Source organism: Takifugu flavidus, chromosome 6, assembly GCF_003711565.1.
Source record: "Takifugu flavidus isolate HTHZ2018 chromosome 6, ASM371156v2, whole genome shotgun sequence".
NCBI lineage: Eukaryota > Metazoa > Chordata > Actinopteri > Tetraodontiformes > Tetraodontidae > Takifugu > Takifugu flavidus.
The window spans coordinates 4,795,725-4,807,835 of record NC_079525.1 but is presented as its reverse complement, the minus strand read 5'-3'; the positions used below and the strand labels follow the sequence as shown (position 1 = coordinate 4,807,835).

The following is a 12,111-nucleotide window of genomic DNA, read 5'->3' as shown; positions in this document are numbered from 1 at the left end:
AGAAACGCTTCCTTTCCTTCACATATTTTAGTTGTTGCAATAGTTCCAATTAAATACTGACTGAAAACTCGCGCCCCCCCACGCGCGCGCGCGCGCGTACACACACACACACACACACACACACACATATGGAGAGAGAGAGATTTATTATTTATATTTTATATTTATTTTCCTTAAAAGAAAAGTACCCAAATGTAGACACTGCTTGAAGGGCTAATGCAGCAATCTGCAGCATTCTAAGAATTAATTGAAAACATAAGGATGTTTAATGCAGAGAGGAAACATATTAATGTTATGGGAAATTTGGTTGTTGATGTTTGCTTTTTTTATTTTGCTTTTTTTTTTGGAACTTTCATGATTCTTACATTTATTAGGGCTGCATCTACATTGTTGAATGTGTTGCCAGGTGTGAAAATATTGACAAACTATATTTAGTAAGAAAAAAGATTTATTTTGTGCTAAAATAAAGCACTAAATGAAAGGAGAATTGTCAGTATGTTGTGAGTGCAAATGTAACAGTAACACAAGACACATCACTAAGTCTTGTGCAGAGATACAAGTGCTGTTGAACTGTTCCTCAAACTCTTTAGAGTCCAAGTCCGCCAAATTCCTTCACCCCGGTTGTCTGTCCACCGGCTGCGAGACGGCTGAGGGGGATCAGCTTCATCGTGGTTTCTTTCAGAGAGTACCAGCGGCTGTGCCATGTCACCCAAATAATGCCGTTGTCAAAACCAAATTCGCCTGCATCCTTTTCTGAGTACCTGCCACCTATAGGTCAGAAGACACAACTCAGAGTGGACCTCCAATATGACCAGGTAACGTCTACCAGGCATGAATCTTCGATATTAGGACCTATTGTCAGTCTCCTCACCACTGTAGTATTTGCCATTAAGATGGGCAGCGTGGCATCTGTTCATCCACCAACCGGATCCGTCCTGCTGAGCACAGTTGCCGTCGTACCTGTCGTTGTCACTGTCAAAGGTGCTGAACTGCATGCCGTTGTGGGATGTGTAGGACTTGTCGCTGGGGTCGTCTCCAAAGTCATAACCGTCGAATGCATCCCCAGCGTCGCCGCCAAAGTAAAACCCGTATGTGAGGCGGTACTTGTCGGCCTCCGATCCAATTCTGAACATGTTGTAGTCGGCATATCTGCAGGCCACAGAGGGGACTCGCGTTTTTGATGTTGCCAGCAGAGCTCTGTTGTTTTCCTTTTTGTTAACAGAGCATGTTTGCTCTCCTCTTACATAATCTGTGTCCTTGAACTTACTTTTTGTTACCTTCCCAGTCAACCAGCTCGATCCTCAGCACGGTCGGCATGGTCGTGCTGGTTGTCAGCAGGTGGATCTTCTCGTTGCCCAGCCAGAACTCAGTGGTGTCATCTGGTGAGAGGTAACCAAAGCCCTCCCTGTACTGGATCCAGTCCTTCTTGAAGTCCACGCTGCCATCACGTCTCTGTGGACGTTAGTCAGCAGGACCAGATTTAGTGTTTTTGTAGGTGATCAAACTTTACTTTAATAAATGAAAGCCGCTGACTCCCGAAGACAATGAATAGGTCATGAGCTGACAAAAATGAAACGCACCCTCTGGATTACGGTGAAACCACGTCCAAAAGCATCGATCTCGCAGTAGACCAGGAACTGCTCAGTGGCTTTTTGAGGCTTCACGTAGTAAAGACCACTAGTGGTGGCACCTTTGTTTGCAATGTCCTGACAGTCTGATAAATGGAGACCATTAGAAATAAAAATTATTTAAAAAAAACAACAACCCCAAACCAAAACAAAGTAACGTAGTTCAGCGTAAAAATGTAATGTAATGTGTGACATCATTTGTGACCCATTTTAAATCTAAAGGAAGATTTTGCTCCATGTAAAGTCTGATTTATTTGTTTTTCCTTTGAGTCTGTCACATTTTAGACGTAAGTTGTTGTGTAATAACTGTGTAATCATGTCAGACTGTTTGTATTCCACTAAAGCACCATATCGATTTTTAGCCTGGAACTAAAAACTGAACATGGAGCAACATTCAGAGCAGATTACAAAACTTCTTGTGAAATGAGAACGGTCTGTGGGTCACAGCATTGATTATTTTTGGCTATTACCTGTCCCACTGATCGGCTGGATCTCCACCGAGTCTTTGCACGGCTCGCTGCATTTTTGCTGCAGCTGTAAGGAGAGCTGTTTAAGCTCAGACATTCTGCGCTCATTGGATGAGACCGTGTTCTGCAGCTCACTGGAAAGAGGGAGCGAGATTAAAGAAATGCTTCTGCCGCTATCCATGTGTGCGTGAGAGTAGGTTATCATTAAACCATCCCTGTGCGTTTGTGAATAACGAAATATATTAGTTACGTTCACTGTTTTGTAATATTGTGGCTATACGTAGCGGGATAATATCAGAATATCAAAATAAAAGCATACACTCTGACAGTGCACACTGACCACTTTCTGGCCAAATTTCAGTGTTTTTCCCCACATCACTTACATTATTTGCTGCTCTTGCACAGAAATAGTCTTTTCAAATCGATAGACATCATCCAGCATACTCGATGACTTTTTGATATAAATGTCTGCGGGGAAAAATAACCAGTGTCAACAGTTACGTCAGTGCAACCCAGATGCAGCAAAGGATTATATATGTTTTTAGACCCCAGAGGTGTAGAGGTCTCTAATGGGTTAATGTTGGTGGTGTTACCAGGTGTGATACTCTTCTGAGCTGCAACCATGGAGTCTTTCATATAAACCACCCTGTTTTCCGCATCCTGGGTCATATTGGCGATGTTTTCGAGGTCAATCAGCATTTGCTCCAGGCCATCGTTGTTTTTTGAAAAATACTTCAACATGTAATCAGCCACTCCACATGTTGTTGGACAATACATCCCCTGTAGAGGCCAAGAGAAAAGCACCAATTATTTGGTGATTTGTAATCACAGTGAAGAAATCAAAGCCTCCTATTGGCTCTCTTCTACTTACAAAGCCGTCGTTTGCGACGCAAACTGTTGCTGCACTGCTGTCTCCCCTTTGCTACAGAATAAAAAGGTAAAGTGTTAAGATGTCGGTGACCCCAGAAATGTGCAGCATGAAAGAAAAGACCTCTCTGTGACTTACTGCAGATGATAGAGAGAAAAGAAGCAGAAGTCCTCCTGCAGTTGCAAGAAGTGATGGAAACATGTTGCTTCAGATAACGGTGGCGAGCCTATCCCCCTGGTAAATGGCGAGCTGCTTAAGCCAGCGGGATATTTATCTGAACAAGGTCCTCAGGTCAGTGTTTGACGAAGGGCTTGTAAGCAAACACCCCACTCTCTATGACTCAAATGTCCTACAGCGCTCATTTCCCAGATCTGATAGGATTTGATGACAGAAGGTTAGAATTCTTACCTTTGTTTTACCATAAAAAGCACATTTATACCTGAAATTTGGACAGATCACTGGAAGGGGACCGAGACTCTTCTGACACACAAAGATTTCCTGATGACCTGGCACAGAGTCTCCTCCTGATGCAACCAAGAACACAGTTTATTTACTGTTCTTATTGCCAACAACATTATCAGCCGTTCTTTGGATATTGCCCACATCCTTGTAAAACAATAACGCCAAAACAGCTTTTGCACATACAAATTGTATTTTGGGAATGTGTGGCAGGAGAACGTTATTTATTTTTATTTTCAATAAAGTCGGGATATTAAGGCACCATCAGAAGAACTTAGATAGACAGACGGACGGACAGACAGACGGACGGACGGACGGACGGACGGACGACGGACGGACGGACAGACAGACAGACAGACAGACAGACAGACAGACAGACAGACAGACAGATAGATAGATAGATAGATAGATAGATAGATAGATAGATAGATAGATAGATAGATAGATAGATAGAGTTGATGTTTGGCTCCTCTGCCTCCACTAGTGGGAGCAGAAGTCCAGTCTAAGCATTCACCTTCGAACCTGTGAGCAAACATGAACCTTAATTATTAACATCTCAGTCAGAACAAACATATTGTATGTTTCTGTATCCAAACACCAGCTCACGACCGGTGAGTCACCATAGGTAGGTGACCACGGCAAAGGTCACGACAATGTCAAATCAAATCAAGAGAATTATTGATGCCCTCAAATGTGGAATTCAGTGGAGAAACAGATGTGGAGAAATGTGAGCAAAACAAAATAGCTCTGGTGAAGTAATCTGGGTTGGATGCTGGGTTCATCTGCACAAAGGCTGGAGGGTTTTGGAGACACGCAGGCAGGATGAACTGAAGTAAACTGACTTGATTTGAGCAAGCAGATGCTTCATCAGGCCTCCATAAATAAAGGACTTAATGGCAGAGCCACACAGCATGCCACTGCAGCGTTCCACGTCCTGTTAATGTGAAAGAGGCCTGTTTTTGAAAACACCGCCAGAATGAAAGCAAATAACTGAATGCACCACATTTGCTGCGGCTGCTGCTGCTGTTTCAGTGCCAAACTTCTGCACTTCCTGCCTCTGAGGAGAGGCTGGGGGGAGATAACGCGGCGGATTTCTAAATAAATCATCACTGGCCTCTGAACAGAATGTCAAGATAACAAAGGACACCCACAAAACACTGATCACCCAGCAACATCTCTCAGGCAAACAATTAAAGGTAAAGCTGGAGTAATGTCTGAATTTTCAAAACATCAAACTCAGCCTTTGGTCTCTTACACCATGCTAGTCCTGGCCCCTCTCACCACCCTGCAGCATCTTGTCTGCATTTCATACTTTTGTATAAACATGTCGAAAGAAACTGACAAATAATGAAATTGATGCACAAATTCAAATTAAACAGTATAAGAAAAATGTTCCCTCTCAACTTGATTGTGGGTTTTTCCCTGCAGTGATTATGTCTGTGTCGTAACTTTGAAGGCCTTATCACCCCCACATGCTGTACAGCTGGTAACTACAGTTGGAGGAGTGTGTTCTTCAGGATGTGAGATGCAAACACACTCCTCTTTTTTTTATTACATCCAAGCCAACAGTGTAGATACATGTGGCTAAATAAGACCTCATCTGTGGGCCTCGTGTTGACATTAGATGATAAATCTTACCTTGACTACCTCTGTGTGACCTGGCTTTATTACGAGGGTAAGAAAAAAAAACTGGGCTGGGATAGATAGATCGCTGACCTGAGGATGAACTGCAGGGCCCATGAACCTAAACAGTGCTGAACTTTTGCTGAACTGGCCTCTTTGTGTCCAAACACCAGATGGAAAGTGTCTCTTTCTTTCTCTAAATGCCATGAAGACATGGCTTCTCTCCCTCAGACATGGCTTCTCTCCCTCAGACATGGCTGCTCTCCCTCATCACAGTGTTCAGGGTGCTCCGCTTTATTCCGACCTCCGTGATTAGCCGGATGCTAATTGTGCATTATTAGAAGGCAAGGCAGCACAAGAGTGGCACAGTTTGTTTTTTCATTTAGGGCACGTAGGAACGAGATTATAATGTGCTAAATTGGAGCATTTGTTTTCAGGTCTGAATAATAAAGCAGGAGACCAACCAGGAATTATAACGATCCTCACTGAGTTCTCCCATATAACTGTGACACCATTTGACTATGGTGTAAATCTCCGGAGGGCAGAGGGCAAAGGTTTGTTCTAATGCTACACAGGGTTCAACCTGTGGTCACAGACGGTAAGTCGAGTCAGCTGAACGCGGAGGTGAAGCAAAGCCCAAAGCAGGGTTCCCTCTCACCAGAGGGGAATCATGGCACCAGAGCAAAGCCGATATTTTTAAAAGAATAAAGCAACAAAGGCCGTTTCTGTGTTAATTCATTTGCTCTGCCCTGTAGTAGAGGGAACATTATTTGTCATTAATACATCGTCTCTGAAGGAAGCAGCCAGCATCTTGAGAATTCTCATCTTCAATTCAAGGCCATGACTGAGAGTCAAGGCACACCCGTGAGACTCTATTATAGACTGTCCAGACCGAGCCTTTGGACGGCTTGTCTGTGCTGTCGTGTCATGCTAGAGAAGTCATTACCTCCATAGAAAGATAAGTGAAGTGAAAAACGTAGGAAGGGATCACACATTAATTAGTGGAGCCCTCACTGAAACCATCCTGATTACTCGGGCTTCATTCCGACCAGCCCTTCCTTCCAGTCAAAAACGGCTTGGACCAGTGAGAGGCTGTTTTACAACCAGTCTGTTGTCTCTGAATCTGTCTGTAAGTTATCGTGATGTCTGGTTATTAATATCTGACCAAAATGCACCACGTCACAATGTTTGACAGGGTAAAATCAAAGACATCCACAGGGTACTTGAACATGTGTTCCATATTGTCTATGGGTGGGATAAATTTGGCTCAGATTATTGTTATCAGTCCTAGTGGGGCACTCTGAGCATTTTACCTTTTAAGAAAGGAGACAGGAGGCATTTTTTTGTGTGAAAAGGCATCCTGTTGGGTGATACAGCACTGTACTCAAACTTCACAAGCTTGATTTTAGGGACAGTATGACAACTGTATTGGAATCTTTTACCCTACAATGGTTAAAAAAAAGATTAAAATAGGTCAGAAAGTACTGAGACAAATAGCTCAAATATGCAGGATCAAGAAATGTTTCTCAAGACATTTTCTGGGTTAAGGCATGTGTAACTGAAGTATACAGGATTACAGTAATCTGGTCAAAGGAATCCTCTATCTGATCATTTGAGACCGTCCGAGTGAGCCAGCTTTCCCAAACACTGATCCTGAGTTGATGATGGCACAAGACAGATTAGCCAAGTAAAAAAAAAGTTCTCTGTCCAACATGTGAACAGCACCTCCTGCACAATAATGATCCTCCAAAAGTAAATTAAACCATGTGTCAGGGCTCAGATGGCAAAACCTCCAAACAAACAACAGTAAAGCCGAGTTAAAGCATTAAATTAATGACTGCTGTCTTTCTAAAGCCTAGCATAAATGTACGCCTCCTGTAGTCGGATTATACTGTTTCGACACTCTTGTTTTTAAGTTGTATTGAATGTAGTTTTTCAGGGGCCGCAGTTAATTCGGGTCTCAGCTGGTTGTGTGAATGTTTATTTGGGGATTTGGATCAGGAAAAAAGGATAATGATAGAAGAATGTGCACGTGCGCTCGTGGCCAATCGTATCCGGAAGCTTTTTCTCCTCCTCGTGCCGCGAGGGATAAAAACGCACTCGTCTCGTGCCAGGCTTCGACTGTGCAAGAGAAGCGCGCTCGTGATGCTGCAGCTGTTGACCTTCCTGTTGGAGAAGCTCTCCCTGCTCTCCAAATTCAAACTGTTCGAGTCCATCTGGCCGGACTCTGACCGGGAGCAGGAGCGCCGAGCGCACCGAGGGCCCCCGCCGCTCCGCAGGGGAGACCTGCTGGAGGTCCCCAGAACCATCTTCACCCACTTCGGCATTTATTTAGGCGACCACAAAGTCGCCCACCTCATCCCCGACATACTCCCGGTGCTGACAAACGACAAGCGGCTCATCAGCACCGTCATTTCCAACAAGAGGCTCATCCTCGGCTGCATCTACAGGTGCGCCACGGTGCGGGTGGACGCGCTGGAGGACTTCGCCTATGGCTCCAAGATACTGGTCAACCGCATGGACACAGTGATGAAGAACAAAGCGCTCCCGAATAAAGACGTCGCCAGAAGAGCCGAGCAGCTGATCGGGGGGATCCCGTACAGCCTCCTCTGGAATAACTGCGAACACTTTGTGACGTACTGCAGATACGGGAGCGCATCCAGCCTCCAAACAGAGAAGGTAAAGTCCTTTAGGAAGTTCTGTGACGAGTCAGAACAATGGAAAACTTTGCTGTCTCTGTCCTTCACTGAGTAGCTACATTGGCACAGCGGGGGAGTTTGTCAGATCATTTTTCAAGACAACATAAATAAGTAAACACTGACTCGAAAAATATGTTGACGTGTTGAATAATTACCCGTATTTCTTTCTAGTTCTGTGAGTGTTTAAAGTCCGTCATCAGAGACCAGCGCAGCGTCATCCTCGCAGTCCTGCTCGGGGTGGTCTCCATCATCTGCTTCGGAATGGCACCATGGACTACATTACCCACAATCCTCGTCCCCTTCGCTTTGTGGATGGCGGGTTAAAGGCAGTAACTGGAGCAAGTAGAAAAATAACCATTTTACCAGCAAAGACTGTCTGGAACCGTGCCCGTGCCACATGTGTTTTTAAAAAAAATGTAAAATATGTTTAAGAGTTGTTATTAAATCTGCATTAAAAAAAACCCACTGGTTGTAAGGATCTATAGGCATTTTATAGTATTGAATACACTGTAAAAATGACAAATGTTTAATAAAATTCTATTTTTATTGATTTGTCTCAACTATTTGTTCCTCTCCAAACACGTCAGATGACTACATATTGGTCCCTAACAACACACTGCAACAGTTTACAAGCATTCACATCAACAATAGCATCAATTTGGGAGAAACATTTTGTTTCAGTAACTGCTAATTTAGATTTTTAGGTTACTTTGTATTCATTTCTTCAGTATGCAGCTTGTTTTAAATGGAAAAGTGCTGAGTAACCATGAGATGAGTCCCAAGAGTTGCAGTCCAATGCAGAACAAAAGCTTCTTTTTTGGAACACGATGGCTCAATAGTAGTGACCTTTATAAATGAGGGACTAACTCTTCACAGGTCAATCTTTTTAATGAGCACCCCTGACCCTAATTCACAAATAACAAGGCTTGAGTTTCAAAATCCACCATGCAGCAACGCGATTAAAGAAAGCTCCTTTAGCTCTGTCAAAATCACTGGGATGTTGACCGAGACGCGAACAGGGTGAACCGCTGTGGCCCCGCCCACTGCTGACAAACATAAAAAGGGTGGTTCGGCCGTGCTCTTTACACTCTCATCATGTTTCTTTACCAACTACTGAATTTCTTCTTCGCAGCTTCCAAAAAGGAGGAGGAGGAGGAGGGGGGCTTGAAGTATGACCTCTCTCTGTACAAGCGCGGCGATTTATTAGAAGTTCCCAGGACTCTGTTCACGCACTTTGGCATCTACCTGGGCGATAATCGCGTGGCTCACCTCATCCCCGACATCCTGCCGGTGGTCACCAAGAACAAGTCCTCCATCGCCAAAATGGTGACAAACAACCGTCTGCTGCTGGGGGTCATCGCCAAGGTCGCCAGCGTCAGGGTGGACTCCGTGGTCGATTTTGCCTACGGGTCAGAGATTCTGGTCAACCACATGGACAGAGTGTGTAAGCAGCCAGCTCTGGATGGGGACGAGGTGGCCAGGAGGGCCGAGAAGCTGCTGGGTTCGGTCACCTACAGCCTGCTGTGGTACAACTGCGAACACTACGTGATGTACTGCAGATACGGCATGGCCATCAGCTATCAGACCTACCAGGTAACGTTTTCCTTGGCTTTGAGTGGCCTCGAAAAGTCTTTTCAGTGTCGCCGATGGAGGCCAGTCTGAGGAATTCTCCATCCCAATCTGCTCCAAAATGTAATACAAGCTGACTACTTGAATAATTATTCAATGGAGCCTTTATGTGGGAGCGGGTTTTCATTGCTCACAATCTGCTTTGCATTCTTGAGATTCTGCCCAGGTCACATTTAAAAGCCGGAGTTCACATGTGCAGGATTTGCCTTCACACTTCTGTAGGCGTAAAGAAAATGGATTATGGGACACTTTTGCACAAGACCTCATATGTCCCGCTCACGGTGCTAAACCTGCCGGATTTGTGTCCACCCGAGGAGCGTTTTAGCTGGCTCAAGGGTGAAACCGCCCTCACCCAGCAGGCCAGCAGCTCCATCTAGTGTTTCCCAACTCTGGTGATCAGAATTCCGCAGTCGGTGCCTGACTGTCACCTCCCTCTCTTGCAGTTCTGCACAGCTGTGCGGAAGATCGTCTGCAGCAGGACGAGCTCCTACTTGACGGCGCTGTGCGGCGTGGGAGTCATGCTGTACCTGGGCTGCCTGACAATGCTGACAGCTTTACTGACCCTGCTGGTCTCCTTCACGATCTGGATGGCGGCCTGAGTGGAGAGAAAGACTGTGATTCTCGTGATGGAGTCAGAGGAGGCTGCCTTGTGGTTCGGCTGGAGGAGAGAAAGCACTGAGGGAAAAGGCCTCCGTGCGTCGGGCTTGGCTTTTTGTTTGGGGTGGGGGGGGGGGGGGTGGGGGGGTTCTAGTGATGTCGGTTCACAAAAATGTAGTCGTTTTGTAAGATTTTTTATCGACAGCATCATCAAGCATGCCGTACAGTGTTCTTTGTCAATTTTAAAGGATTTAAAATGGGAAAAGATACAACTGATAATATGTTTCATCTTTTACTGTGCCCCAATCAAGCAACAGAGTTCTGCAATGTGAAAGACACCTGTAGCTACGACATTTTGTTTGTTATAATTCAGTTGTCGGTGTCGTGTCATCGAGCAATGACGCTTCCTCTAAATAAAAGATGAAGGATGAAAACAACAAACATTAGATAATCAACAGGTTGATGCTTAATGGCCAGTCCCCTAATTAGCCAATTGTTTGATTAATTTGTTCATATTTGTGTGTTAAAAATGATCCATCATGGGTAAAATATGTGTGAAAACACACACTTTTAGCATCCATAAACACCAAAGTTTCACTTTTTCCACGAGGAACCAGGTAGAGTAGAATACAACGACCTGCACGAGCAGTCCAGGCCGGGTTAGCTCCTGATGCTCAAACGTCACAACTGAAGCAGTCACCTCTTCAAATTGTACATCACCATAGCAACATATAGTGGCTGATATAAGTGACAAGAAGCCTAAAGGGTGGGTAAATCATGCCTCGTTGTCAAGAGATCATGGCCAAGGTGACGGTACTCACCTGCACAGTTGTGCTGCTGATGGAAGTTTGACTGACTTTAAGCTTCAGAATCACCATAAAATCAGATTTTTCCCTGAATAAAGACTGAAGCTTATAAAACCCACTTCTCATCTGTGTATAAAGGACCTTCTATGATGTTCATGAAATCTTTACTAATGGGACGTGAACAGATGACAGAAAAAGAAAAAAACACATGTGGGCGATTTCTTAAGATGAGGTAATGGAAATAACAGACCACTTCTAAAGAGAGATATAAGTGCAAAAAGTCACCGTAGCTGCAACTATGACAACCTGACTGAACCTTGAGGTAAGATCTTTATTTCTGAATGCCGAGCTCTTTGAAAAAAGAGATGTAAATTGATCTGTGGGTGTTTTGCATTACAAAAGGAGAAAATTGTGAAGGAAAAATTAACATTTTACAATTTCTTTAAGTGTAAATGCCGTGTTACTAAACCATGGCACTTAGACGTGATGTGTGATGTATTGATTCCTGCTGGTCTGCTGCTGCAGAGTGATGCTGCCTTCAGTTCTATTAAGCAGAGTGCAGGTGCAGAGTCCCTGCTGTGATTGAAGAGTAACCGAGTTTGGCACCACGATAATTGACGCCTTTCAGCTTTTAGTCCGGATTTGCTGAGGTAAATCGGATTTTTTTTATATATAATCCCACATCTGCTTCATCCTGTATCTCCGAACAAACCCATCAAACCTGGAACATGTTTTCTGTGAGGATTGTGAGAGTTAATTGGATCTTCGCCGAGCGGAAAAGGAAAGCTCTGTCTCAAGGGGGAACATCCTGTTTAACTGATCACATCTGCTCTTGATGAAGGTCCAAGTTTGATCTCAGTTCAACATCCAAGCTGTCTGGGGTCTGTACCTGCCCCCCACCCCCCCACCCCACCAACATGGCGCACACATTGACTGGAAAGGAGACGGTGTAAAGCACAACAGGGGGTTCAGGGGGCTGGAGCTGGGAGGGGACCTGAGCGTCGGTCCCTATGACCTGGACCTCTGCGTCTTTGTTTGGAACAGGCAACGGTTGGTCAAGAATTGTGTTCAGTGAGGTGGGTGGGGTGGGGTGGGATTTGGGAAGGAGGAGGGGGGGGTTCCCTGATGGAAGAACCATGTGTAGCGTCACATAATAATGACTGTTGTTGAGAGTGATTTATGTGCTGTTAGCCTGCAATAATGCCGTGTGCATGCCTGAACAGCCCTCCGCAGGTGTCCGTCTGCTCGGGCGTATTTAGAAATCCATTTAGATAAACAGCATCAATAATCAGTCACCGCTCTACACCGTCGCCTTCATCTATTTTGTCCTCGCAG

At 44.8% G+C, this 12,111-nt stretch overlaps 3 protein-coding genes across 4 annotated transcripts; 2 read left to right on the top strand and 1 right to left on the bottom strand.

The window, feature by feature from the left end:
* Positions 1-129: 129 nt before the first annotated feature.
* fgg (fibrinogen gamma chain) lies at positions 130-3,334 on the bottom strand. 2 transcript variants are annotated; one of them, XM_057035220.1, is made up of 9 exons: positions 3,102-3,334; positions 2,967-3,017; positions 2,689-2,875; positions 2,479-2,563; positions 2,099-2,229; positions 1,581-1,714; positions 1,268-1,452; positions 872-1,149; positions 130-768 (listed from the first exon to the last, which is right to left on the bottom strand). In XM_057035220.1, exons 1-9 carry the CDS (start codon positions 3,162-3,164, stop codon positions 587-589), a joined length of 1,296 nt encoding a protein of 431 aa, XP_056891200.1. In that variant the 5' UTR covers positions 3,165-3,334; the 3' UTR covers positions 130-586. The 2 variants fall into 2 exon arrangements, with proteins under 2 accessions (XP_056891200.1, XP_056891199.1); XM_057035219.1 differs by having other exon boundaries at positions 3,087-3,299.
* A 3,663-nt stretch (positions 3,335-6,997) lies between these two features.
* On the top strand, positions 6,998-8,294 carry lrata (lecithin retinol acyltransferase a). Its single transcript, XM_057035224.1, has 2 exons — positions 6,998-7,724; positions 7,916-8,294. The coding sequence occupies exons 1-2, from the start codon at positions 7,059-7,061 to the stop codon at positions 8,066-8,068; spliced, it is 819 nt and encodes a 272-aa protein (XP_056891204.1). The 5' UTR covers positions 6,998-7,058; the 3' UTR covers positions 8,069-8,294.
* A 512-nt stretch (positions 8,295-8,806) lies between these two features.
* Positions 8,807-10,894, top strand: si:dkey-30k22.5 (lecithin retinol acyltransferase family protein). Its single transcript, XM_057036625.1, has 2 exons — positions 8,807-9,337; positions 9,817-10,894. The coding sequence occupies exons 1-2, from the start codon at positions 8,840-8,842 to the stop codon at positions 9,970-9,972; spliced, it is 654 nt and encodes a 217-aa protein (XP_056892605.1). The 5' UTR covers positions 8,807-8,839; the 3' UTR covers positions 9,973-10,894.
* The last annotated feature ends 1,217 nt before the right edge of the window (positions 10,895-12,111 follow it).